General features: G+C 37.6%; 1 protein-coding gene across 3 annotated transcripts in view; it reads right to left on the bottom strand.

Moving 5' to 3' along the window:
* Window positions 1-27,050, bottom strand: part of TBC1D9 (TBC1 domain family member 9) — a 63,415-nt gene that overhangs the window by 12,399 nt on the left and 23,966 nt on the right. For all 3 annotated transcript variants that reach the window (XM_090138635.1, XM_031588819.2, XM_031588818.2), the window contains exons 2-13: window positions 20,796-20,906; window positions 16,432-16,550; window positions 14,696-14,924; window positions 13,660-13,921; window positions 12,199-12,406; window positions 9,406-9,612; window positions 7,630-7,800; window positions 7,031-7,181; window positions 5,448-5,662; window positions 3,517-3,634; window positions 2,363-2,648; window positions 997-1,126 (exon numbers count right to left, since the gene is read on the bottom strand). In XM_090138635.1, the coding sequence (XP_089994761.1) occupies window positions 997-1,126; window positions 2,363-2,648; window positions 3,517-3,634; window positions 5,448-5,662; window positions 7,031-7,181; window positions 7,630-7,800; window positions 9,406-9,612; window positions 12,199-12,406; window positions 13,660-13,921; window positions 14,696-14,924; window positions 16,432-16,550; window positions 20,796-20,906 (2,207 nt within the window). The remainder of the gene's footprint in view (window positions 1-996; window positions 1,127-2,362; window positions 2,649-3,516; window positions 3,635-5,447; window positions 5,663-7,030; window positions 7,182-7,629; window positions 7,801-9,405; window positions 9,613-12,198; window positions 12,407-13,659; window positions 13,922-14,695; window positions 14,925-16,431; window positions 16,551-20,795; window positions 20,907-27,050) is intronic.

Here is a 27,050-nt window from a genome sequence, read left to right as displayed (position 1 = left end):
TTCTTCACTCCCCGTGCTTTTTTTTTTCTTTGCCTAATTATATAGGAGTACAACAAGTTATTTATCTGTATGGAACAACGAGGTTCCGTACTGCACGAGCACCAAACAGACAGACTGGCTCTGCATGGAGTCAGGTTATTCATCTCAATGCAGTTCAGCCAACACAAGGTGCCTCCATGATGAGGAAATAAAAGAAAATGCAAAGGGAACAATTTCCCAAAAATATCTAACTTGATTCTGTTTGTCATTCAGCAAAGAATACACTAAGGATTACCTATTCCCTATTAAATAGATACCATGTAATTAAAACATGAAGGGTTTAATGGCATAGGAAGCAGCTCTGAAACAGCTGTCATATTGGTAACAGGAACTTAAACCTTGAGCTAAAATACTAGTTTACTCGGTATGTCAGCAGAAGAAAATTTAGAAACTAAGGAGAATTACTCCTTTATACTCTCCTTAAAGTTACTCTTTATTTAAAAAAAAAAAATAATGTATCACTGTAATCAACAGGGATATTTTAACTGATGGATATATATTTTTTTTAATTTAAAGCAACAAAACTCTTTAGCAAGTTGTAGTTTTTTGTAAGCTTTTTTCTGTGCTTTACAGGTATTGATTGTTACCAATTCCCTTCACTTGAAAGTATTTTAGCTCTGTGATCAGAGGCCACCAACTTTTCTATCACTAATCAGCACCAGCTGTTAACTTAAAAGGAACAAAGTTTGACCAAAAATGGAAAGGTCTTGTGAAATCACACTGACAGCTTTTTGACTGCTTGCAGCTCTCCTGTGATGCTGCAAGCTCCTATATACAACAGCTGCAAAGTTATGGTTTAAAAAAAAAAAAAAATGACTAGCTCCTTCCCATCTGACTATTTTGGTTTTCTGAGTGAATCTCTCTCTCTTCTATTTCCAATTCCAAGCAAAGCCAAACTACAAAGTAAAGCAGAACTGAAGTGCACTGGCAAATTCCTGTTAAGAAATCCTATCCTACCTCATAGGAGCATCTGATCAATCTGAAGATATCCACCTCAGGATAAGGCTCTACATCATCACTGAGCAGCGAGTGAAGGTGAGGAATGGGTGGAAGAGTGCTGTCCTTATTAGTTACACTGTCCAAATACCTGGTGAGAAAAAGAAAACAAAATGAGAAACTTAAGATTCAATTACACTCCCTCCCACATTAGGGCTAACAGAATAAGAGTAACAAATAGATTAATTGAATGAAAAAATGATTTCTAACTTCACAGTTTTTATATCAGTACTCTGCCAAATCCCAGTCCCTGCCATTCCTTTTCCTCAGAGCTATGGTAGCTCTCTGAATACATTACCTTTATCAAGAAAAAGTTCAAATGTAGCTAGTCATACTTCACACGTAACTCATTGAACTGATTTGGTCTTTGTGACTGTTTAAGTATGCAAAATTAAGTATGACACTTTGAATACCACTTGAACCAGGGTCAGCATCCTCCAGTCTACATATCCCCCATCTAGTAACTGCCCAATCTTGCTGCAATGGGCTTTAAATGACTTGTCATTTCCCCCGGTGCAATTGCTGTCTTCTACATGGCAGCTGCACAATGCTTACATCCTCAGTGGAGCTTTTACTTCAGAGGAAAGACAATCATATTCTTTAATTCCAAAGAAATTCAATATGGATGCCCCATTCCTGGAGGTATTCAAGACCAGGTCGGCCGGGGTGCTGGGCAACCAGATACAGTGCCTGTGTTAGTAGCTGTCAACCCTGACCATGGTAGCAGTGTTGAAACTAGATGATTTTTGAGGTCCTTTCCTACCCAAGCCATTTTCTGATTCTATGATACTCACAAAATTTACTCAGGAAGACATTTAAAGTCTCAGCAGCACCTTGAAATCTTAGCAGTACTACCAAATGGCAGGAAATTGGACACTGCATACAGCAGCATCAGTTTGTATTAAATGACTCAATCCAGTCTGTGCATCAGCCTCCTCTAAACTCATTCATTTAAGAGTCTACCTAATTCTTCTGTTTAGGCCATTCCCATAACAATTTCCCTTGCTATCTAGGCTTTTTCTTAGAAAAATTTATGAAGTAGTAACAAAAGCTGAAGTAATAAAAACTATTTCTGTCAATCAAATAAGTTTCTATAACAAGGTCTGGAAAATTTATTTGGATGTCTTGAAAGAATAACTTACATTTTGTTACTCACTAAACATCACTGTAAGATGATATAAAGAACACTGCACATGGGTGCAAAAGTACTACTATCACTAGAAGATTAACATTTAGTGTACTGGCTTAAACTTCAACACAGCAGAATATAAATTAGAAAAGGAAGCAAAAAGAAAAATGAAGATGCTTGATTTTCTGTAATAAATACCTTCCCAAGACTGTCATGGCTTCTCCATCATCTTTGCAATTAAGCAGCTTGTCTACATTAGCATCGAGGACAGCAAGTGCTAACTGAAATATCACCTTTATTCCTTCACAGAAGAAACAATCCACAACCACCACAGCACTCTCAAATGGCATTACACTGAGGAAAAGAGTGAGGAACCAGGACAGGGAAATAGTGGATATTACACCCAAGTCCTGCATGCAGTCATAAAGCTGAGGAACATAGTCACGAGCCAGCTCTTCAAAGACACCCTGATCCACCAGTGCTCCTGTTGAAAATAAAGTTGAAAGTCCATTAATTTGGGAGCAACTGAACACATCATTTAGGGGAAAAAAATGATCTTCTCTGTAGATAACCAGATACAAAAATTAAGAATATTTTACATGACTCTTACATGCACTTTCTCACTTCCATTGAAATAAGATTCACTTAAATCACAGTAAGTTTTTGTTGGTTTAATTACAGATTTCATAGGAGCTAATAAAGAGTCAAATTAGCTCTAGGACCTACAGAAGTTATAGTGTGGTTTAGTACTCAGTATTACTAACAGAACAGTATTTTTCAGTATTAGTTATTAAAGGCAGCCAAGGTGACGTGCCTGTGAGGGTTTGGATTTATTCTAAGAGAAGCCTTGGTTATATCTAGATCATAATATCAGTATCTTAGGCAGTCCAAAAAGGAGCATTTCAAGCATTTGTGAGTTACAGCAAAGACAGTTTCTCTGATAAAGCAAAGAGCCATTTACCTTCACTTACACAAGAAAACTGCCATCTAACAGTGACAGCTTTCAGATACCGTTTCTCTTTCAAATCAGAAGTGAAAAGAACTCCACTGTAAATTGTCAGAGCTCCTATTTCCACCCTAATCAGATAACTGGATCTTCTAAAATTCCAATTTTAGTGTCCTACATCTTTCAGATGTTCTCCATTTAATCCCTCTTTAGAATGCCACATAACCCTAAGTAGCTGAAAAAGCTTTTAAATAGCAAAGTATCTGTTTAGGAAACTACTACTCTCTGAGCAAGCTGTCTTGCTGTGAGCATTCACAATAGATTCTATGCCACAAACAGTTCTTGTTACCAACTCAGTTGGGTCACTGTCTACTGCAACTTGAAGAAAAATAACTTTATAGCATACCAACAACTCTTGTGTTATAGTAGTCAGGTAGCATACGTTCACACAGAGCCACCAGCAGCCAGAAAGCTTCTTCCTCTTTTGCATAAAGGAGAAGTACTGAAGTGACAATATTCATAGCCTAAAAGAAGCACAAATATAAATTGCTACATCCATTTCTTTATTATCTAACACAGTAAATGGGCAGGTAAGTGCTTGCTACTCTTAAAAAATTAGGTAAAACCCCCCTGCAGACCTCAAACTTTTCCCAGTGCTCACAGGAAAGCTTAAAGCCTCAAATAAAAGATAGAAGTTAATTCGTTCTAAACTATGAAACTATATATGTATATTAAAAAAAAAAAACAACATGGTTTCTTTGCATAATCAAGGGCCTACAAAAGCATGCAAGCATCCAGTTTCACTGCTACCAACATTCTGTAAATAAGCACTCTTAGGGAATCCGAGTCCAAACACAGACAAAATGCCTCCTAGAGCACTGATGGCTGCTGATCTATTACTGCTTGTAGAGGTAATCTACATGCTTTCTGCCAGTACAAAACACTGAGGCAAGTGTCTGTAACAGTGTTGGTCACAACCAACCAAAGCGTAACAGTGAAACATAAGCCTCTCGTTGTTGCTTACTATCCATGTTCAACTGTTTTCTTGACAGCTTTTTCTGCAGACTTGTTTCCATTCTTTTCAAATATCACAACACTGTATAATGACCTCTGAACTGTTTGCTTAGATTCTCTGACTAGACTTCTGTTAGTCTGAAGAAATGAAGCATTTCAGTGCAATTTCCTTCTTGATGTCTTTACGAATTAGCTGGTCATCTCAGATCCTGAGTCATTAATGTTTCAGGGCTCTAGCTTGAACATTATCTACTCTGAAATAGCAATTAAGGTTTCAAATGAAACTCAGAAAGTTGTAACTATTGAAGTCATTTATTTCCTTTTGCCACGTCTACCACATATGGAATACTGACGGGCCTGAATTCTCACTGTAACCATGAATCAGCATTCTAAAAGCCATGAATGAAGTCTCAAGGCTACATACAATTACCCTAACAGCTTTATGAACTAGAAACACAGCGCCCTTTTACTGTTCTTCTGTTACGCAGCCTTTAAAAAGGTTATTGTATCTACTGCTTAATGTCATATTTGTTATCAAATAATTCATGATACTGTCAGAATTGTTTGTAGTTTCACTTGCTCATGCTATATCTAACACTTCTAACAGTCAGACATTAATCAAGCTTCTTAACTAACACCCCTGATTTCGAGTTTCCTGAAACCTGAAAAAATAGGTAAAATTTCAGGGGGAGGGAAGGGCCCAGGTGATTTATTAAAGTTATGTACCAAGAAATAATGGTGTGACCAGAAACCACAGACTTGAATCACACAAATAACAACTATAAAATCATGCACAATTCAGCATTAATTGTACCAGTACATCCACAGTAATATTTTGTACCTTTGTTTGTCTGTTTTGCCTGATTTAATTGTGTCACTGTGAGAATGTGGACTAACATATTCAATAAGCAGGCCAAAATTCAAAGATGAGCAATTAAAAACCTTTTTTCTGTTTAACATTAGCTAAAGAACCTTTCTCTGGGGCTCACTTTTCATTTTCTGCAGACACACTTCTGTACAGTTCTGTAGTCCACTTTTGCCCAGTCTCTCTCTAGATTTACAGGCAGAAAACACGTCTACAGAAAACCATGCACAGCTCTGAGTATGCACTGCAAATGCTTCTGATGGTGCAGGCCCTTGCATCAAATCCCTCTGACCTCAGCACTACTACAGTTCTGCATGGACACTTCTCTTCACAGCATTTTACTGTTATCAGTGAACTTGCACAGCTAAATACTCAAGTGTGTGCAAATGAAGAAAAAGGAATAAAAGGAAAGAACTGGAATTCCAGAAACTGAAGGAGTACCAAGATAATTCAGTTACCTGACAATATCCTATGTTTGGATTTCTAAAGGCATAAGCTGTCAACACTCTCCTTAGGGCAGCAATACCCATCTCATTCTGGAAAGCAGGGTGTTCTGGGAGGGAGCGGTGCAGATCCCTCTCTATTTCTTCTGTAGCAAGATTATACTTCCCCATTGATCTTTCCACTAGGTCCTCATAATAGCCAGGATGAGTGGCCATTTCATTAATGGCTCCTGGGTGTGAAAGAATAAAATCACAAGAAAAAACAAGGCTTAGAAGATAAAACATTCCATGATGATCATCATCTGCTATCCTTTCATCTTGAACATCAATTTTAAAATTCCACAAGCAAATATGAAACGTTAGTTTTGTAAAGGTGACCTAAGAAAAAAAAAAAAAAAAGGATAATGCAGAGATGACAGAGTAGCTCTACTTGTCTTCTACTCTAGACATTTTAATATCAAAGTTTAGGAGAGGAGGTAAAAAAAAAAAAAAGCAAGACGAAACGGGAAGCACGAAGAACAAAAGAGCTATGCCATCACACAGTATCACGAGCTCTCTCTGCAGCTGGCTGTGGGATTCATTATCCTAAACTCAAAACATGTCTGAGAAAGCTACTTGCCCTAGGAGGGAATAGATTACGCTCGGATGCACAAAACGCAGCATCTCAGCTGCATCCTCCAAAACGGAGGGGACAAGAACTCCTGAGCTTTACTCCCCCTCCTGAAAATGACTTGTCATTCTGAGCAGGACACTCAACCTTCTTAGGGACACAGTTACACACTCATAGGGCTGCTATGAGATTTCACTGGTGACTTCAACAGATGTGTGCATTCTTGCATGCATTTTCTGAAAACATCCCTTTCGTGTCCGTTAGTAAAGAGAAGATGTCCAAGATTAAGCATTATTAGCAAAGAAATTTTTAAAAAGCTTATTAATTATGTCATCATACAAAGTTCCTGGTGAGCTCATATTGTAAATGTTTTAAGGTATATGTGAAACTCTCAGTAAAGGACAGAACTAGAGAAGGCATACAGGAAGTGTAAAGGTACGAAGAAAACGTGATGCATTTCTGTGCAAGCAGTATTAAAACAGATTCCATCTGCTTTGAAGAGAAATGCTTAAAGGGACACAGATACAAAAAATCCTTGATGGCACAGAAAATAGGAATGGACAGAAAATTTTCTCACCATTTCCCACACGGAGGCACAGCAACAAGTTTGTACTTAGGAATTCCTTGCAAAAGCTTACTGTGAAGGTCAGAGGTATAACTGCATTCCGAAATGATAACAAATACAAAGCAGGCCTGCAGATGGCTGTTAAACATCTGGAAGCCTCTAGATTGACTTCTTGTAGCAGAGTATACACTCTGCTTTTTTATATTCTTCATTAATTATCTAGCCTTGTTTGAAAAAAGGATTATTTTCTTGTCTAAACAGAACTGTTGCCTAAACCAGTCTGGTGCCTGCTAACAATGATGGCCTTACTTGCTCCAAACATCTTTGTTTTCTTTTTAACAACACTCTTAAATATCTTCAAAATCCTCCCTCCTCTCATGCTTTTGCATACAACCCACACTCCTAATCTGAAGAAATACTTACCTGAAAACAGCAGCCAGAGTTCCCCTCTCATGCTTTCTGGAATGCCCTTCAGCACAAGATCTCTAGTCTTCTCTGTACGATACATACACACTCCTTGGCCATACTCAGCAAAGTGAATCTTCCAGGCCTGTTCTTTCAAAAACTCTTTAGCCTAACAGCAATGAAAGAAATGCATGAAGATGTCGCTCCACCTTCTAACTGTCCCACTGAAATGCAAGGAGCTAAAAGCCTGTCATGTTCTAATTCATAAAGAAAGCAATAAATAACCTGATTACAGGCTTACACTTATTAACGGGCTGCCTTCTCCCTTTTCTTAATTCCAATCCTTTCACACCTTGCTGTTAAAAGAATACTTTTGAAGCAGCTGTACTTGAGAACAGGCATGCAAACTCTCCTTGATTTACATCCAACTCTGCTTTTTACGTAGCAAAGTAGTTTGTATTGGTAGAGCAGCTGCACACGTAATGCTTTATTTTTGTGAAAAATACTGCCTCCTGTAGAGACCTGAATGTGGCAGAATGAAACTTTCCTGGCTCAAATTTATTTTAAAGCAAACGTAACTCTTCTCAAACAAGCACAGGGCTCCAAAATATTTTTACCAGTTTAGGGTTGAACTCCTCAGGTGACCTCCGTCGATACATAGTCATTAAAGCTTGAGTTGCTGTTGGAATGCCATTGCCATTGAGATTGAACTGTCGTTCTCCTTCTGACTCAGAGCTGAGGCTTTTATGAGTGCTGGCAGAAACAATACTATTTGATCTTGTAAACACCTGTAGAAACCAGTCACAAACAATACAGGCGTGGGGTTTAAGCCCGAGCCCAGGCTTTTTAACTTTTACTTCAGTTTCCATATGCTAAAAACTAACTCAAAGTGAAGAAATTAAATCTCAATGAGCACAAAGCAGCAGTGTTTAAACCAGTATAGAATAATGTAACTGTTTCCAGTTTCCTCAATGGCTCCATCCCCTACCACCTCCACAAAAAAAAGCATTCAAATCCTATATAATTATTTGAGTAGTGTTAACTTAAGTACACCCCATCCATTACATTAGCTCCTCCGGTCTCCTATCAACATCACAGAAGTCCCCAGGTGGCTCCCTGGATGTCCGGAATTGGAGATTCACAGATGCATTTGTGTGTATGTACATATACACTCAAATATGTTTTAGAAATTATTTTGCAGCCCTTATTTGAAAAAAGTCATTTTACAGAATATTCAGCACAGACAACACGGATTGTTATTTGAAAGAAAAATATTTTGGAGACAGAGAACTTTCTGAATTCCCAAACAGCTCTGAAAACTTTTACTACAGTAAGATCACGTACTGCAGTTCACACTGTACACCTAGAACTGAAATTAATGGTCACTCGTGTCTGTGTGTGTAGACATATTACTAATTGTAAAACAATGATCATATCTATTCATTTGTTTTTACAATTCAGTAGGTAGAAAAAAAAGTTCCACCCAGGGCAAAAGGCAAGGAAAATATATACATACATGCATGTGCTCTGGAATACAACTATAACAATACACCAATCATACCTTACCACTAAGAAAATGAGTCAAAAACTGACTTAAGTTTTATATGGTGAACACTGCAGGGCTACTCAGAGCAAAACTTAGTACAGAACTGTAAATGAGATCTACCTACCTAAAACCAACACGACACACCTCAAAGTCTTTTCTGCTTGCTAAGCTTCTCTGGGTTTAAAAGATTTGATAAGCTTGTGATACAGTGCACCTAAATTTCACACACAAAACCTAAGAATTCAGCAGCTACTCAGAGTGCCTAAGAAAAATTCATTTAACTACATCTTTTAAAAATTACTTACTTTGCATGGGAAAATAAAGAGGTAGTGCAGAACGGGGCCACTGATGCCCAAAAAAGGGTTATTTTGTTCATTTAAACATTGTGAAGTTCAGTAAGAATATACATGCAATCTCAAACATCTTTCTTCTGAAGAATGAAAGTATCAGATCTAGCTGTTAGAGACCTGCATAACAACTTTCATATTAACTAGTATTTTCTTCAAAATACTGAAATTTCACAATTATATTTTGACTTGGATAAGTCAAAGCAATATTCAGTTCAACAGTAAGATAACCACACTACTTTGTGAAGAGATACACTGTGATTGTGCAATGTGAAAGCAGGAGTTAAATTCATTTCCACTTCAGTGGTGAATTCTCTCACATTGTCATTAAAAAGATATCCTAGTACAACATTTAATAGTTCAGCCTACTAAAAGCAGTAACACAAAGTAAGATTTCAGTGTCCAGAAGCGTGGCCTTAAAAAAAGTTTAAGACTTCCCTGTTAGCCTGCACTGGTTATAACTCCCCTGTAATCAGCTATTCACATTCCCCTCTACATACCTCGTCATCAGAGCTGATATAGCTTCCAGACATATTTTTTTCCAAGTCTATTTTTGAAGTGGTTTGTTGCAGAAAATCTGAGATCCTCTGTACAAGAAAGTCTCGGTCTTTCAAGTTGGCAAACAGGAAAGTCATTCTGTTTTTGGTGCTGATTGACAACGGGCTGGGCAACACACTGGAGCTATCTGCCTTTTCCACTATTGTCACCTAGGGAGAAACAGTTAGCTGCACCTTAAGATGTCCTTTCATCAAGCTGCTTGCTTTAAGTACAATAAACCCAATGTCCTTTTTCCCCCTGTATCATGAGCATCCCTCTACTGCAAAACAGGATACAGATCAACAGACTCAGAAGCCTAAAGACAAAGCCTGTCACTTCCCTACAACTGGCTTCTGTACATTCTCCAGCAAAACTCCTTTTTTTCTGCTTAATTTATTTCCCTCAGGCTTCATCTTACAAGAGGCAGCACAATAACATTTCTTCTGTGGGATAAAGATTTATCAGCTTTCTGCAGGATCCTCAAAATCCTTCTCCTGGTCCCCAGCACTAGCATAGGCTGAATCAGCAGAAAATTTTACTTACTTTTTATTGCTAACATATGTGAACATGCCTTTTTTCCCCCCTTCTTCTTGAAGAACACTCATATTAAGTTATATCTATGTACTGTAGTAACAACTGTTATTTCAACTGCATTTTCATAATGCACAGAAACCTGCAGGAAACTAATCCCATGCCCTTCCTTACAAATGAAAACATCTCTCTTCTGACGTGGCAGCAAGTTTGGCCTTCAGCTGTTAGTAAGCTTGTCATTAATCTAACTGAATTCCAATCTGTAAACAGTACTCATGCTACAATCCACTACAATCTACTGAGTACATGGCACAAAGCATTTTTACACCAAGAAATCTCAGAAATAAGTTGCACACTGTGGATAAATTCCATAACAGCATTATTAATAGCCTTAGAAACAAATCAACCAACCAAGCAGCTCAGAAAACAATTTAAAGTACTTGAATTTTTTCTGACTTTAAACAATTTCCTAAGTAATAAAATCTGTCTTAGTGCCCTTGGTATAAAAGAGGGCACATTTCAGTTTATCCCAACTTTTTCTTTTGTCCCCTCACATCTTTTTTTCTTTTTTCTTTTTTTTTTTTTCCAAGTAGGGATCGAAGGTGGGACAATAGTGCTATAATATTAATGTTTCTCTAGCTGAAAGGATAATGCTTTGCACAATTCTTTCTTTAAAAATGGATTTAAAGGCTTCAATGCGCAGCTCAGATCCTAAATCATTTCCGTATCCTGCCAACTTGAGTTTATTTTTGTGAACTACAAATCTCTTACAGCTCTTCATTAACACAAAGGAAGACAGAAATTCTTCCTACATTGTATTTCCACTCCACTTAAGAGCTGCTTGAGCATAAGCAGCACAAATGAATTTATAGAAGCACTGGTCAAACATCACAGTAAGTAAGCTCTGCTATGACAACAGCTGAAAACCCATGTTATGTACATTCAAGTAGACACAGGTACCTGAAGTGCTGATCTTGGAGACTATACATTGTGGGGCAGTGAGTAGCACAGTCAGCTACTGAAAATCTTCTCCAATCACCACTTCTGAATGAATACTTTGCCACTGACTTCTGTGTCAAAACCATTCCAGATCATCACAGAACACTGAGTCTGAGGCAAAGCTTCCCTTAAACAGAAAGCTTCCCTTTCAGTTGTTAAGAAAACTGATTTATTATCTCAACGGTTGGCACTACCATATGTTAACTGTTCTCCTTGCTGGTGTTGAGACCTTACCTGTTCACAAAAAAACACATTTCTTTCTTCAACTATTTGTTAAAGCTTTTGGGCTGCTTTGAATCACATGCTGCTGAGGTTGTGGTTATCAAATCAGTTGCTGAATACACTTACAGAGAAGGAGGCCCTGTTAAATGCAGACTTTGTTCCCTCTTCTACCCGGTTATGCAGAGGACTTGCTCCCTCAGAATTCCAGACAAATAGTGCAACCATAATCAAATGTCTCTTCTCAAATAACCAAGGTCATTGCAACACACCATGGAGAAGTGGTACTTCAAGGTTTCCAAACAAATACGATTTGTTTTGGTTCTTCAGATCAGCTAACTGACCTCGTTTAGATAAGCTTTGCTAATATTCTCAAGACTACACATTTCTCCATCAACCCACAAAGCAAGTCAATTATACAAAACCTCCCCAATATGATTTCTTCCATTTTATCTAACTTGCATTATTTTTACTGACAATCTACTTCAAGCAATTCTCTTTAAAAAGAGCATTACACTCATTTGCTAAACATTTACAAATGCTTTCCAAGTACAGCAATAAATGATTTCAAATTTGTCTGTATTAAGAGATGACTGAATTCGTCAGTATTACAGATCTTTTTACATCTGACAGAACCAAGTCTTACCTGATAGATTTTTTAGTAGGAAGTCCTACTCATCTATCTAGGAATTCTTATCCCACTGTATGAGACACGGGAAATGTACCACAGCAACATAAAACAGAATACAAATTATGCAAGAGGATGGATTCTTGAAGGTCATGAAAACTGACAGGGAAAACTCCCAGGGAATTTTAGTAGGAGGAACTTAGTTTTAAGACACATATAGTCATTAAGTATTACACAGAACACATCAGAATAGTATGCTCACAGGAAATTAATGAGATGGAAAGAGGTTTTCTCCAACAGTGGGAAAAAAAAAGCTATGATGCAATTTCCAAAACAATATTACTTGATTTTTTTGCCCCACTGATCTGCAAGTATTTACCTCTCGAAGAGGGATAATAAGGCTGCATAAGTTCTCTTCCTTACTAGTAAAGCAGATGTAGTTTGTAGAAACAAACATCTGACCCAAAATATGCATTTTGTTGAAAGGAGTCCACAGAGTACAGTCCGTGTGTCCATCTAGTTTCTCATCCTTGGGAAGTCGGAACAAAGCACGGTATCTCTCACTCTTTGCTCTGGCATCAAGATCCCTAAAGCAAAAAACATATCATCAAAATATCATCAAAAACTGTCTCTTGTTCTAAGAAATACGTAATACTTTTTAATGTATATTTCATACAAGCTGTTGCACGTTACCTACAACATACAATCAGTTACTAACACCGAGCGTACAGCAAATAGCAGAAATAGTTTGTATGGGAAGTATAATCTCCCTTGCTAGTAGATTCTAGGACTACACAAAAAAAAGAAACCTACTCCAAATGAGTTAGAAACAACGACCCTGACTTCTCAGAAAAAAACAGACTAGGTGATCTTATGGCACTTGGTCCTATTTTCTATCTGTGTATGCAGTGAATCCAGTGGACATGAGGCAACATCTGCAAGTTGTGACAAGGGTGGTTTGGATATTGGGTGTAAGGAAAAGTTTCCTCAGAGAAAAGGTTGTTAGGCACTGGAACAGACTGCCCAGGCTGGTCACCACCCCTGGAGGTACGTAACAGATGTGGGGATGTGGTGCTTAGAGGCATGGTTCAGCAGTGGACTTGAAGCATTAGGATAACAGTCAGACTCAATGATCTTAAAGGTCTTTTCCAACCCAAATGATTCTATGATTATTAAATAGAGACCATGTAATATACTATTCTAAAAATGTTACTCTGAGGTTGATTTATTAACACAATGGAGTCTGTAGGGCTATACTCTAATAATTTCAAGATTTAGTCTTGCTAACACATTTAGTGCAGAACACTGAAATACTACAGGTCTACACAACAAAAAAAAGAATAGGCAAATTTAAGAGATAAAATACATGTCAGATGTCATAAAATAATGAGAAATACAGGGAAAGACTGGTTATAGTTCTGTATGGTGCACTAAAATGATCAACGTAAAACGTAAGAAGTCTGAGATAAAATACACCACCCAACATAGTTTTTAAATTCCAGCTGTAGGACCAAGTATGAATGTTAGACATGTTTTCTTGAACAAGTCTTACAACAAATTATCTAATGCAGCCTGTATCAGGTGATACATAAAAGAACAAATGAGAACATGACTCAAACATTTCTCCTATTTTGCATATTTGTATATTTTCCTGTTCCTATTTCAACAGGAGACCAACTAATTATATCTAAATAACTCCACACCTTTTGCCACCATCTAGAATCAATCATTCCTTTTGCAATAACACTGCATAGCAGCATCATTAGAAAAACTTCTACACAGAATGATGTAAGTAAAAAGAATGAGGAGAAACAGAAGACTAAGGGTCAGTGCTACTCACCGTTTCAGTGCAGATACTTTTTTGGGAGATTTTCTTTTCAGTTTGGGTAATGATCTGTCTTGTTCAAACCCTTCGTTGTCCAAAAGTTGTCGCATAGCTATATTGGCAAGCTGTTCCATTAGTTTAAATGTCTCACTGATATTAAGGAATACTGAGAAGAAGTGTTCACTGGACCTGGTGCTCACTTTGATCATATCAGGGAAGAGCAGAGTAGCATTCTTCTCAAGTTGAGTGATATCAACCCAACGGATAACTAACTTTGCTGAACAGAAGCAAACAAAAACACACAAAAAAGTCAGTATGTTCCAAAGCATTCATCTTTTAAAATGTATTCAGTTGAAATTTTCTTACATCTTGAAAACTTAGGACAGCATAAATGACATGGCTGGTATAAACAAACTATATCACCTGACGAACAGTAGATAACAGAGTTTAAATATCATTTATTTCTGTACTGAACACCCACATGCAAGCACAACAAAGCTGGGCTAACATAATTCACACTGTCACAGCACTTGTCCAGACTGCTGATGTTCTTTCTTCCTAGGAAAGCAAGGAAACTTATTTTGAACACATCAGACAGGCTTCCCACTACTCCTCAACAACTAAAGCAATTTGATAAACTGATTTAATTTTAATAAACTGTATTTACCACTGGATTTTGAAACGTCCTTAATTTAATTATAATACAGCATCCTACTTCACTTAAAAAAAACAGATAAGTACTTGAGCAGCTAGACAAGAATCATAAAACATTTTGAGTATTAAAAAAAAAATAAAAATCAGTGCATTCAAGGATGACAGATTTAATATTGCCATTGTCCAGGTACTTAGTCAGCCTCTCCTAACACGCAACCAAATAAGGCAACAAAGTGCACAATTCAGCATTCTGACAACCAAGGAACTGCTTCTTGCTTCTTCTTCACTCAGCATTACTTTTGCATCCTATATACATCAGCAGCAAATAGTAACAAACTACAGAAGACTCACTAACAATTCTGAGACACACAAACCACCATTTCACTGTAAAACGTACCTTCCCGTCCCATTAGGAAAGAATAAAAGCAAAGGTGATTAATGCTGAGATACACCCAGCCCTGACGAGGAACTTTCCCCTTCCAGTAACTGCAAGAGTAGTAGTTCACTAATTTCTCTTCTTCTGGCATGCCAAACAGCTTGTGAAACTTTACTATGGCTTCCTTAAACTTTTCTGTATCATCATCCTCCTTGATGCCGTTGATTTTGTTGTACTCAGCAATGATACCCTAGAAGGGAGTGAAAGAAGTACGCAGCATATTAACTGCTGCAGGTTATCAGATATCCTTATCACCACTGCATTCAATGGCGAGGGCCACAACAGTTAACTGTGAAAGCAATTAAGTATTTTACTTGTTTATTACTATTCTATTCATTTCTTTACTTACGTAGCTTTTTACCTTATTCAAGGCTGTCTTTATGATTACTTTGCTCCCTACCACGAATATATCAAAAGTAACCAAACATCAACACTCAGCTGCTTTGCCAGTATCCCATTTTAAATTTGCAAACCCATCTCAAATACCCTACTATCACTACAAACTACTACTTAAGGCACCCGTGATTTGTAAACTTTCTCCCCTTCACAAAAATAAGTTCTGTGCACAAACCAATGGAATTTCACTAGAAAATTTTCTTCTAAAGAGAAAGAAAGGACAACTTCTATGACTTCTATGACGTCTTAGTGGATTTTAAGCAAAATAAAGTTGGAGAAAAAGAGAAATATTACATCTGATACCTCAAAGACTACAGCAGTTTATTCTCTATGCAGTTCTGCTCTACTTGTTTTCCAAACTCTCGCATCATTTTTTCTTATTGCCTTTTATGTTATAGAAAGTAAAGATGCTTTGTGCCTTCAAATCCATCAGTTTACACAGAAAGTACAGCAAAGGACAGCAAAACATCATTCATCCTAACCTAAACTATCCTGTGATTCTGTGATATGTTGGGCAAATATATAATATTCTAAAAAGTCTAAAAAGTATTCTAAAAGTCTAGAAAGGAACAACTTCCTTTAAGGACAATATTTCACGGAACAGATGGCATCTAGAATAGTTGTTTCATGAGGATCTATAGCCCTCCTATCTGATCCACTAGTAAAACTCATTCTAACAATGATGGAATTCTTAAGACAATGATTTACTATAGGAAATGATAAAAGGAATGAGACAAAGCCAGTGCTTAGAATACACAAAAATTAAGTGTAACAACTTTGCTTACAATCAATATTTTAACAAAATACTTATTTAAGTGTGGATGAAGCATTTTAAGAAGTGTATCTACTCTCTACTCTTTAAGGAGAGAAAGATATATTGGTAAAACCAAAACCCAATCAAACTAACTGGTAACCTCCATCGCCTTTATAAAAAGTGTGTGTCAACACTGTGGGATTTAACTACATAGAAAAGAGTAAGGAGCTATTATACAATAAGCACATGCAAAAAAGCAGTTAAGTACCGAAAGAGAAGTTACACAGAAAACCATCTCAGCTTAAGACAGAAGCAAAACTTAAACTGACTTCAGAATCCTTAATGTCTGTAGACACGTATGTAATGTTTTAAATCACACTGCTGTAGTCATGTATGCTAATCACAATTCTCTTCATTTTTGTAGAAGTTGCTGTTCAGAATCTGGCTTAACTCCAAAGATGGAGCAGCCTTGCATTTCTTTAGAATTCACAACAGTCTTCCTTTCACAGTCATATCTGTCAGCATTTACAATAATATACTTAACCACCTGTATTTTTCCTCTGACAAACGTATTTATGTCATTCTCATTTTCAAAGATTGATAGTGTTTGCAACAAATTCTGTTCAAGCCATTCCCAGTGTTCAGTGATCTCCTTCCTTGAGCAACCTGCATACATAAAAAAAAAATAATTTTTTTTTTAAAAATCACAAAATAACCAATGTCTACGTTCTCTTAATCACAAAGGGCTCAAATAAAACTTGCCATTAACTACAGATATACATCTGTAGTTTTTTCACCATATAATGCATGCTGTTTCCTTGGAAATTCCAAAATGCTCTCCTATAGGACTTCAATTTAAAAGTAAATAAGTAGCCCTCTTTAAGATGTATAAAGGACTTACGTCAGTATGATGAGCAACAAAACTATAAATTTTGAATTTTAACTACAAGAAATGACACTATGCTATCCAGCTGAAGAGCTGGCCAAGAAATTACCTGCACCTACTGGGTCCAGCTCCTGGTATAAAGCTAGAACTAATGTGCAAATTTTTGCTTCTTAAGGCAGGATTTTAATAAATGCAATTTTAATTTTGTCACTCTATTCTCAACACTTCACAGAATAAAGTTGTTGGTGCTCTTCACTATCAATTTGTGTCCATCTCAAAGGAAAGAAAAAATTAAGCACACACACACAAAAAAATTATTTCCCCCCCAGAAGAAATTGAGGCAGTTGGGTCAAAATTGGGATTTTCAGTATTTTTCAGAAAAGAAACATTACCTGTTCACATCTTTATGAAGATTAATTAAAAGGATGTAAATCCAACTAGGAAACAGAGCCAATACTACATCTCAGTTTTGTTCAAACACCGCTTCAGCTTATTTTAATCAGAACAAGCAAGCAAGTGCATCTACCTGTTAACTAAAGCCTACAGAATACAACAACATATAGCCATTCATGTGAAAAGAGCATTAGGAAGAGGCTGCATTACAACTAGCTGCTAATTATACATTTTGCAACTTATCTACAGGCACAAATTGTCTATGCTGGTTCTCGCTGTGCCATTTTAACATAAATATTTCAGTCATTTGTACAAGAAATCATTGCATCCTTCTTGAATAGACATCAAAGTTATCTTCCTCATCACTCGCCAATGATGATGAAAAAATATTTCTAGAAAATACCATCAGTGCTTTACACAACTCCAATGAAAGCAACACAATGCAATGTTCCTGTGCTTTTTCCATGTTAAATTCAAATGTACAGCTTCAATATGGACACATAAATCATGTCACACAATAGTCTGCATACTTAAGCAAACCTACTTCAGAAGCACAAGTGATTGCCATCACTGTTTCTCCTAAAAACTTCTGGATGCAACCTTTCTGGAACTCAGAAGGTACTCTAAAGATTAATTTATTTCTTGTTGGCTTTGGCATTGCTGTAAGAAGCAATGACTAAATACAAGAAATACAAATTTTAAACTAGACTGTCATCAGAACAATGTCTCATCTCTTGAAGAGCTGTAACAAGCAATGCAGACACTACCATGAATCCGCCTATTCCCTGTTTGTGGTTCATTGGTTACTATTAATGTAGTTATTGTCAATATCCTCAACCTGTGATCTCCTATCTCATTGTTTTCATTGTTTTTTGTCTCCATTATCTTACAGTTTACTCTCCCAGACAGTGTCATCTACAGAAAACCATGCAAGCACGCCAAAATCCAGACATGATGTGGAGCAGTTCTAGCCAAATTCTCCTCACAGTCAAGACTTTTTTCTTTGCTTTATTTACTAAGGATTAAAGTAACACGTCCACTGTGAGATTTTAAACTACTGTTCTACTGACTTTGCTAATGCCAAGTCTCTGCCTATCTTTGCATGTCATAAGCATTCATAATTTTACTACTGTTGGCCTTCTAGGTGAATCAATACCTCAAAATCTGAGGGAAGGAAAACAAACCAACCTATTCAAAGCTGACCACCGCATTTTGGAATAGAGCCCTTCAAGATCAGTAGGAAATAAAAGGGAAAATAGCTACAATATGTATTATATGCTACTAATCACTTCATCCCCTCCTCTAAATGGATGCTCATTTTAAAGCGTGCTCCACGGCTGAAATTATGATTGACCAACACCCTGGTAGACTGAACCACTGTTCCTCATCTTCAGGGAGGAAACTGATCAGCGTGCTCCATAAGCTGGAATGGTAAGGGATCTGCAGATGACAAGAGATGCAGGAAGGATGCATGGTGCATGGAGAGAGCAAGAGAACAAGTAATTGTCCTGCAGGTGAGGTAGAGTAACAGCACAAACAACACAGGATCATCTCTGGGCATCAGGGGTAGGTTTCAAGCAGCTGGGTTCATTTGTCTATAGGTAAGATATGGAGGCATAGAGGTAACAAGACTGAGCACTAGTCTGAAAAGAAAATTAACAAGTCATGCCCAGTTTTATCAGCCAAAGACTTAGCTGTAATGCCTATTAGTCAACTTGAACTGCTGCCATTTACAGAAGGCACTGCAAGAAAAGATGAAATACCTCAAGGAGTCTACAGTTCTTTCCAGTAATTACAGGTTCTGGAATGGAACAGCAAAGCTCTTAATCTGTGCATTTACATATATGCACTCTAAAACTTGCAGCACTTTGTTAATCAGAGCACACAGGCTTTTATCAAAACCATTTCCAAGGCATGTAACACAACTCCGTTACCCATGCTCACTTTTTTCTACACATGAATACAGATTTAGAAGCCTGTACTGAAGCAAAAAACCTACAGCAGGGGTTCCACACCTGAAAAATCAGTCATCCTTACTATGGCTTTGTGTATGTTTCAGGTGTGGAACTATACACAAAACCATAGTAAGGATGACTGATTTTACAGTTGGAGTACAATCTTAAAAAATCTTATTTATTTTCAAACAGAGCGTGTATATGCATATACACACACACACACATTTTTACCCCTAAATTAAGCACTAGCAGATAAGGGGTGGGGTGAGAAAAGCTATTAAAATACGCAAGGCTAATCAGGTACAAATTTTGTATTTCTAGACCATTACAAAATTAATATGTTTTAACTGTTCTGGCAAAGTTACCAAAAATATTTTTCCAGTATGGTCCAACGCATGGCAGCCACAGAGTCACTAAGGTTGGAAAAGACCACTGAGTCCAACCATCAACCCATCAGCACCATGCCCACTAACCACGTCCCTCGGTGCCACATGCACATGCCTCTTGAGCACCTCCAGGGACAGTGACTCCTACCTTCTACTCTCCTGCCCTTCTCCTCACCTGCACGTGTTCAACACAACACCACACTGGAGAAAATGCTGTTAAGAAATTCGCTTTAAGGAGCTATAAAGCTGCAAATCTAATCAGTTAACATTCTCATACAGCCAAGATCCATGCAGCTAATCCCAAAGCAAATTCATGTCCACATCAAAAAATGAATTATAAACAGTCCTTGCGTCTACACATAACTTAAGTAGTCACTTCAGAGCAAACAAAACCCCTAGGATTATTTTTTCCCAAGAAGAGCCTCATACAGAAGGTCAAATGTCATACAGCATTGATGCAACAGGAAGCAATCACATTTGTTCTCATTATTCTGCATAGCTACTCACTGGAGATAGAGGTTATTGCTTTATGGAAGGCATGGGAGGATAAGACAAATCTGCAAAAATAAGAGACTACAAGCACCAAATAAACAGAATTCTACCTACGGGGAAACAAGAGAGATAGTTGTACAATGTAGATTTTTTTAAATGAAAAATAACCAAGCCAATCACCCAGCCTTAAAATTAAAGTTAAAATTCAAGAAACAGTTAAAAAAAAAAATGGGAACAGGTATATGCATTAACTACTTCGTTAGCAATTTCATTTGGAGTTCAGATACGGAGCTGGGACTGTACTATCTTCCCAGTTTCCATTTCAAGGGAAGTCAGGTGCCCGGTCTGGATAATTCCAGGGTCCATAGCACAGTTACTTCTCCTCCCATGTTTCAAATGCTCTCATCAATCGGGAATGCTGCACTTTCAAAGTGCTAATGGAGTAAGCCATAAGCATAGAGGAGAACATAAAGGTTGAGGGACCCTAGACTGCTTGCCTGGGAATAAGTCCGAGAGACGAAAAGCAGGAAGTAACATAAGCCTCTCTTCCCATTCCTGGCCGGGCCATTTCTGTCTTTACTCTATCACTGTCAAACATAACACATACACACACACTGGCAAAAAATGGCTCAATATTAAAAGTTCTGGAGCTTTTTAATTTAATTGTTAGAACCAGTTCTAATTCTGACCCATGTGTGTGTCCTACAACGACTGTACTCAGCAGGCAGGATGCCCTATTAGTTATGTAGCAGAGTACCCAGGAAGAAAAAAATCTACACGTCACTATATTTGTCCTTACCACAGGCAATAGTCCAATAGACCAACGAGTCTGGTGCTTGATAGAGGATTCGATATGGTGCCACTCGGGCACTGGAGTCCAACACAACATCAAGAGTACCCACAAGGAGACCTATGGAAGAGGAAATTCTCATAAATACACAGTGATGAATCATTTGAATCCACAAATAAAGAGGCTCCATGTGACCCAACGCCTTAATTCACCCTTCTCAGCAAAAGGCAGACATGTGTACTAATTACTATATCTGTTTTCTCGAGTTATAATGAGGAAGAGTGACTCAACAGGGAAAAATATCTTCAGTTTCAACATGACTTCAATTTTAAACATACATCAACCCCAGAGTAAAGGCAGACAAATTGAAGCAAAGCATAAGGTAGCTGTTTCATGAAGCTATTTACAAGTTCAGCTCTTTTCTGTTTCATATACTTTCGGAGCCCTAGAGGAAAGAACAAACAAATAAACAACAGAAAAAAAACAACCCGGACAATACAACCTGTAAGAGTTCAACATTCAGATGTCAGCTAGGAAAAAAACAGACTTCCAGCAAAGACAATTATGCTATTTAATGGTCTGATTCTTTAGCACAGAAAGGATCAAAATGCTTAATAGTCAAACTGTTTTTCAGCTAGAAGGATACTGCTGAAATACAAAGCCATACTGTTTTTCTGTAGTAGCTTTGAAAATTCTTTGCTGCTGAAGGGCCATCAACAGTTGCTTACCAAGAGACTTCAATGATTTTTAACTTTATTTTTACGATTTTCTAGATGGCATTTTATTTAGAAATTGCACACAAAACTAGCCCCAAGAAAATCCTCTTCTCACAAAATGCTCTATTTATTCTTAAAAAATGCCAAGGATTTTTCCCTTTTCATCTTCAAAAAGAATTTTCATCTTCCCAGCGGAGATCTGGATTATTAATTCTCATGTTTAAGTCCTCAGCAAATTCCTTTTCTTAAGAACAGATGAGTTAACTTCCAAAGACTTGTTTTTTCCCCCGCAAGTAATTACTGGGGCAGAAATTATCAGAAATTATTAATTTTTAACAGCTGAAATAAACTGCATGCACCAGAAGCCATTCAGAAACAACGCTGTTAAAATCCTCTTCTCATTTCAGCTAGCTGTTTTCCTCTTTTACTGTCATGGTTTTATGAGTTCCCCATTCCGTACAGTCCTAACGGGTATGGAAGACTTCTTCCTAGCTGTTCCTCTTCCAGTTTAGCTCTATGCATTATAAAGACATAAAAGCACTGCCCATTTTCTCTTCTGAGCAGGCTTTTTAAATTAGAACTGCGACTGACATTTGGAAATAACCCACTATCAGTAATCTTGTATTGCCCCATTTTGTGTATTCCACTGTGTAGAGAAAAGTCTTACACACAGCTCTTTACAGACCACATGAAAATATAACCTCTTCCTGCCTGATGCATCAATGCTCACCACCTTTTAATTGAAGAGTTCTGAAATATATGAGAAACAAGCCTACACACACTATAAGTCATTCCCAGGTAATGCTGGAAAGTTGTGTATTGGTTACAGAATACAAAGAGAAAATACTAATGTCAAATATCTCAATGTTCATTAGTCAAGCTACCTTCAGTTCTTACAACTGCCTATTTAGCTGTAGGTCTTTCATCTCTCCTGTCTATTGATTACTGGTATATAATGACAGGGTGCCTCTGCTCAATACTTACCACCTTTCCTAGATGCATCTCGACTCTTTTCAAACTCAACAGACTGAAGCAGATGAAAATATTCCTTTAAACTTCCAAGATCTTGCTTTTTTTTTTTTTCCTTTACATATACTCTCCATTCAACTGTTACACAAACAGTACAGCTCTGACTCAGAAAAGAAACACACACAGGTACGTACCTAACTTGCAACCATAGACAAAGATCCTCAAATGCTTTAAGCAATTCTCTACTGAAGCACAGACCAAGCCAAACGCTACGCTGAAATAATCTGGGTTTGCTGCTCACTTGCACAAGGGTTTATGTCAAAGATGATTCTTGTTTTGCTGCTTCACATGTCTACTGACAGTACCAAACATACAAAAGGCAAGAGGCAGTATCTACAGGAAGCTGTAGGCTGGCCCAATGTAATCTTCTCTGAGGAGCAGATACACTGTTAAGTCTCCACGATCTTTAAAAATACTCATTTCTTTTGTTGTGTCATAACCCCGACTGTGTTGATATATGGGTGGTCCTACCCACCAATTCTGCCACTAGTTCTAGGAGGGTGCTGCAGCCAGAAAAAAAAATAAAAATGGGATACTCAGCTGAGGTCAGAGAGCTAGAACAAACCTACTGACTTGGGCAGCAAGACCAGTATAAGCAAAGCTTCCCATCCCATCTCCTTCTTCATCATATACTGGAGATAGGGAATGACAGGCACAATTCCAGCTCCAAACAACAGCATAAGGTAGAGCTATGTTTTCAAAAAAGGTGGAGAGAGATAAGGAAGAGTTGCCCAGTCTCTTTCCAGCAATCAGGTTGTAGAAATATCCCTGAAATAAGGTTAAGGGAACAAATGCACAGAACTCAGAAGATCCCACAGAAAACTCAAAGTCTAGCAAAGTCCAGCTTACCAAATCTGGTGCAACAGAGTTTATCTCATATAATGAAATAGCTGTTTTGATGGATGATACACAGATATTTAGGATATAGTTTACACATTCTTATACATTAAAGCAAATTAACATTTATACTCTTGTAATCATACAATCATGTCTTATCACTGTTCTTCAGGAACTGTTCCATTGTGCACCCTAAGTCAGTTTGTTTCTTTTCAATGCAGACAGACAATGCAATCAGAAAGAAGTCACAGGAATTCCAATAACCACTGGCCAATTTCTTCATAAGTAACACAAAAATAAGAAGTTTGCTAAATGCAACAAGCAAAAAAAAAAAATCACTGTTTGACTGGTCCTTGAACAGCCAGTGAATGATGCATACAACAATCACACAAAATATGCTGATTGCAGATTTTTCACCCATTATTTCCATCAGGTTTCTGACTACAGCAAAATAAAATTAAACCTGCAAGTCCTTGTTCAAGTGAGCCTTTTTTTTTTATCAGTGAAGATGTAATGCGTGTGTTAAAAGTTTGTGGGATTAGCATCTGACTAACACATGACAGCCCTAATCCTGAAGGCAGTCAAGCACGAGTAACCTTACACTGTGCAAAAGTCCCATCTCAAATGCTACGCATGTAGAGTAACCATACCTAGATAGGGGGAGCTGAAAGGGAAAGGTGAGGGATAACACCTGGGCAAATGCTCTACCTCACACTACTAGAAGGACATACGATATACTAGAAGGTGGTGCTGTCAAGTGCTTCAGTTACTTCATGCAATTTATAAGTAAAACACAGTACTGTTTTGTTTTTTTTATCTGACCACTACGCCTCACATTTGAACTGAGCAGAGCTATAATAATAGCACGAAGTGTGAGAATTACTAGACTGTATCCATGCACTGAGATTAGTTCTTACAGTGCTGGTATCCATACACCAGCAATGACTTTTTCAGGTGTTTTTCACTGGAAGGCTTTACAATCACAGACAACCTGGCTTTGTCCGTAACACGGACTCCCTCCCTCCCTCCCACCCAATACATCCCATCCAGCTTTAGCCTTAGCAGTCCTCAAATCTTAGGTGCTATCAGCGCATACCGATGATCTGCAACACCTCCAATCTTCCGTATCACAGGGAAATTGCATCAAGCCTTGCCTACAGCTGGAATGAAGTCACTGCAGTTGCTGCAACTGACACCTAGGAACACCCTCCTCTCCTCCTGTTTGCCAGATGACGAGCACGTGTTAATTGCCTGGCTCCAGAGAGCTGAATCCTGCCATGCCACCAGCATGAGTGTCAGTAGCTCTGGGAACTTGAGCAGGGGCAGAGGGGTGAACACAAGGCAGGAGAACTATGCAGGCTCCAGCACTATATATGTGTGCAATACAGAAGAGCAGCAAACGTTTCTCACTTATTCTACTCCCCTTTTTTTTCCTACTCCTTCAGCAGCTAACCTTCAGTGGCTCAGCCAGGGGTGGGAACAGCAGAAATCAAACCACATTTGATTCCATGTGGCCTTACAGCTCTGACCTCACTAAGTCTGTCAGAGATGTTCAATTTATCACCTTGCCAGCGGCCTTCGTACTGTGCTAATAACACCATCAAGTGAGCCTAACTAAAAAAAAGAAAAAAGCATCACATCACTCATCATCATCACTGCAGAAAATTTTAGACGAATTGTTTCCAGAAGACTGCTGACAAATCATTACTAATATAAACAGCAGACTGGCAGTCTCTCAAGACATCTTCTGGTTAAAAAAAAAAAACAACAACAAACAGTTCTTTAAATGCTCAAACAAACAGCATGCATTCATCTTTTCAGCACTCACAGCAAAATCAGGAGTTTTCATGTCTGACTCCTGGAGTCACACTCATGAGCCACCACTCAAATACTCACAAGGATGTCAGCAGCCTATCTGTATACAAACCCAGCACTACTAACAGGCAGGAAAGCTTGCAAAGTCACATGCATAATTAGAAAGAATTTTTCAAAACAGGCATAGCAACATTCCAACAGTGAATGAAAGAAGTACTGCTCAAATGATTCTCCATCTTTAAAGCACACTGATGACCCCTTCTTCTCTTTCCACTAGCAAATGACACGCAAATGAACTCTGATCATAAGAGACCTATTTGGTTGCAGACATTTTCACCCTGTTTTATACTCTTTTCTTGTCAATTAAACCAAATCTTCCTAAAGTTTAAACATTACTTTCTGGACCATAGGAATAGTAACTTGTAACACCACATAGATAAGGTCTACACTACAAGCTATTCTATTTCCTAGACACTATATTGAATCATTTATTTTCCATCTTTTGAAGGCAGTCCACTTGTGTACGTAATTAGCTCGCTCATTTGTTATTACAGGAAGAGGTCATCTGATTACTTGCCTGAGAAGCCTCCACCTAGAGCAACAATCCAAACTCTATGGCTAATACTACCGACCTTTTCATTTATGAGGCAACTATATTTGGTTTTATTTCATGAGACAGGCTAAATGAATAGTAAATATTATTAATTATTTAGAAGTAACTATGAAGTTAAGATTCCCATCCTAGAAATAATAGGATGCTTTTTTCAAAAGCGTGAAGAAAGCATTTTCATTGTGAACATCACCCCTGGAACTTTATGGAGGGTTCTGTAATTGTTCATTCACGCAAACTAAAGCAAAATAAAAGCTAAATACTTGATAACTCTCTTCTCACATGGGTTATACAGCAAAGGCTCATATGGACACATTATTACATTATGATAGGTAATGTAAAAAAATAAGTTTCCTCTGAAATCAAGATCTGTTTTCCTCAGTGCTTGTTTTTGTTGCTTTTTTATTTTACAACCAAACTTCACGTAAGATGGATTTACTTGCCACAGTTTCCTTCAAACAAAAGTTTGAACACCAGTGAAACTGAGGCTGATGAAGTTCTGTCACTGATGATGTTTAATAAGATAAAGAGCAAGAACAGTACATACTTTTCTTGTCTTCAAGTTGATGAAAACCCAATCTTCTAACGTGACTACTTAGCTTGACTACTGTAGGATAAAATTGTAACAAAAGGATAAAACTTTCATCCTCCTTCCAAGCTAACAAGTGTGACTGAAACAGATAATCCTATAGATATCTTAATTTAAAAGTGATCAGCAACTAGATGTCTATGATGGTACTGGTTCAAGGGGTCCAAATAAGTGATGACCAACGGTGTAAAAAAACCCTGTACCTTGCCTTCTAACCTACATCAGACCAGAGTTAACCCTTGATTTCACAACCTTTTGTAACTTTAGCTGATAAGCTGAAGCCCCCTGAGTAATTCTAAGATAGTCGATAATGCTGACAAATGTGGTTCTAAGCACCATTTAAAATATTTTTGCATTGTAAAAATTTGCTGCTTTTCTCTTCCGAGACAAAAACCAAAACACCCATTATAATCTAGATCACTACATGTAAATATAGATGCATATACATACATACAGCCCAAAAATATATTGCTTTTATTTCCACAGAGGCTAAGTTTACAGACTATCCAAGTACAATAACTCACGCATAATACATCCAAATGAGTAAGTTTCCCAAAACAAACCTACTGGATTTGAACTGAAACAGAGCCAGCACTTCACCAAGGAAAGGAATTATATGGCAGAGAAAATCCCAACAACTCTGGCTACTGAAATACTGGAAAACACAA

This window comes from Phasianus colchicus, chromosome 4, assembly GCF_987193195.1.
Source record: "Phasianus colchicus chromosome 4, bPhaCol1.hap1.1, whole genome shotgun sequence".
NCBI lineage: Eukaryota > Metazoa > Chordata > Aves > Galliformes > Phasianidae > Phasianus > Phasianus colchicus.
The sequence above is the reverse complement of the archived record's forward strand: the minus strand, read 5'-3'. Positions and strand labels throughout refer to the sequence as shown.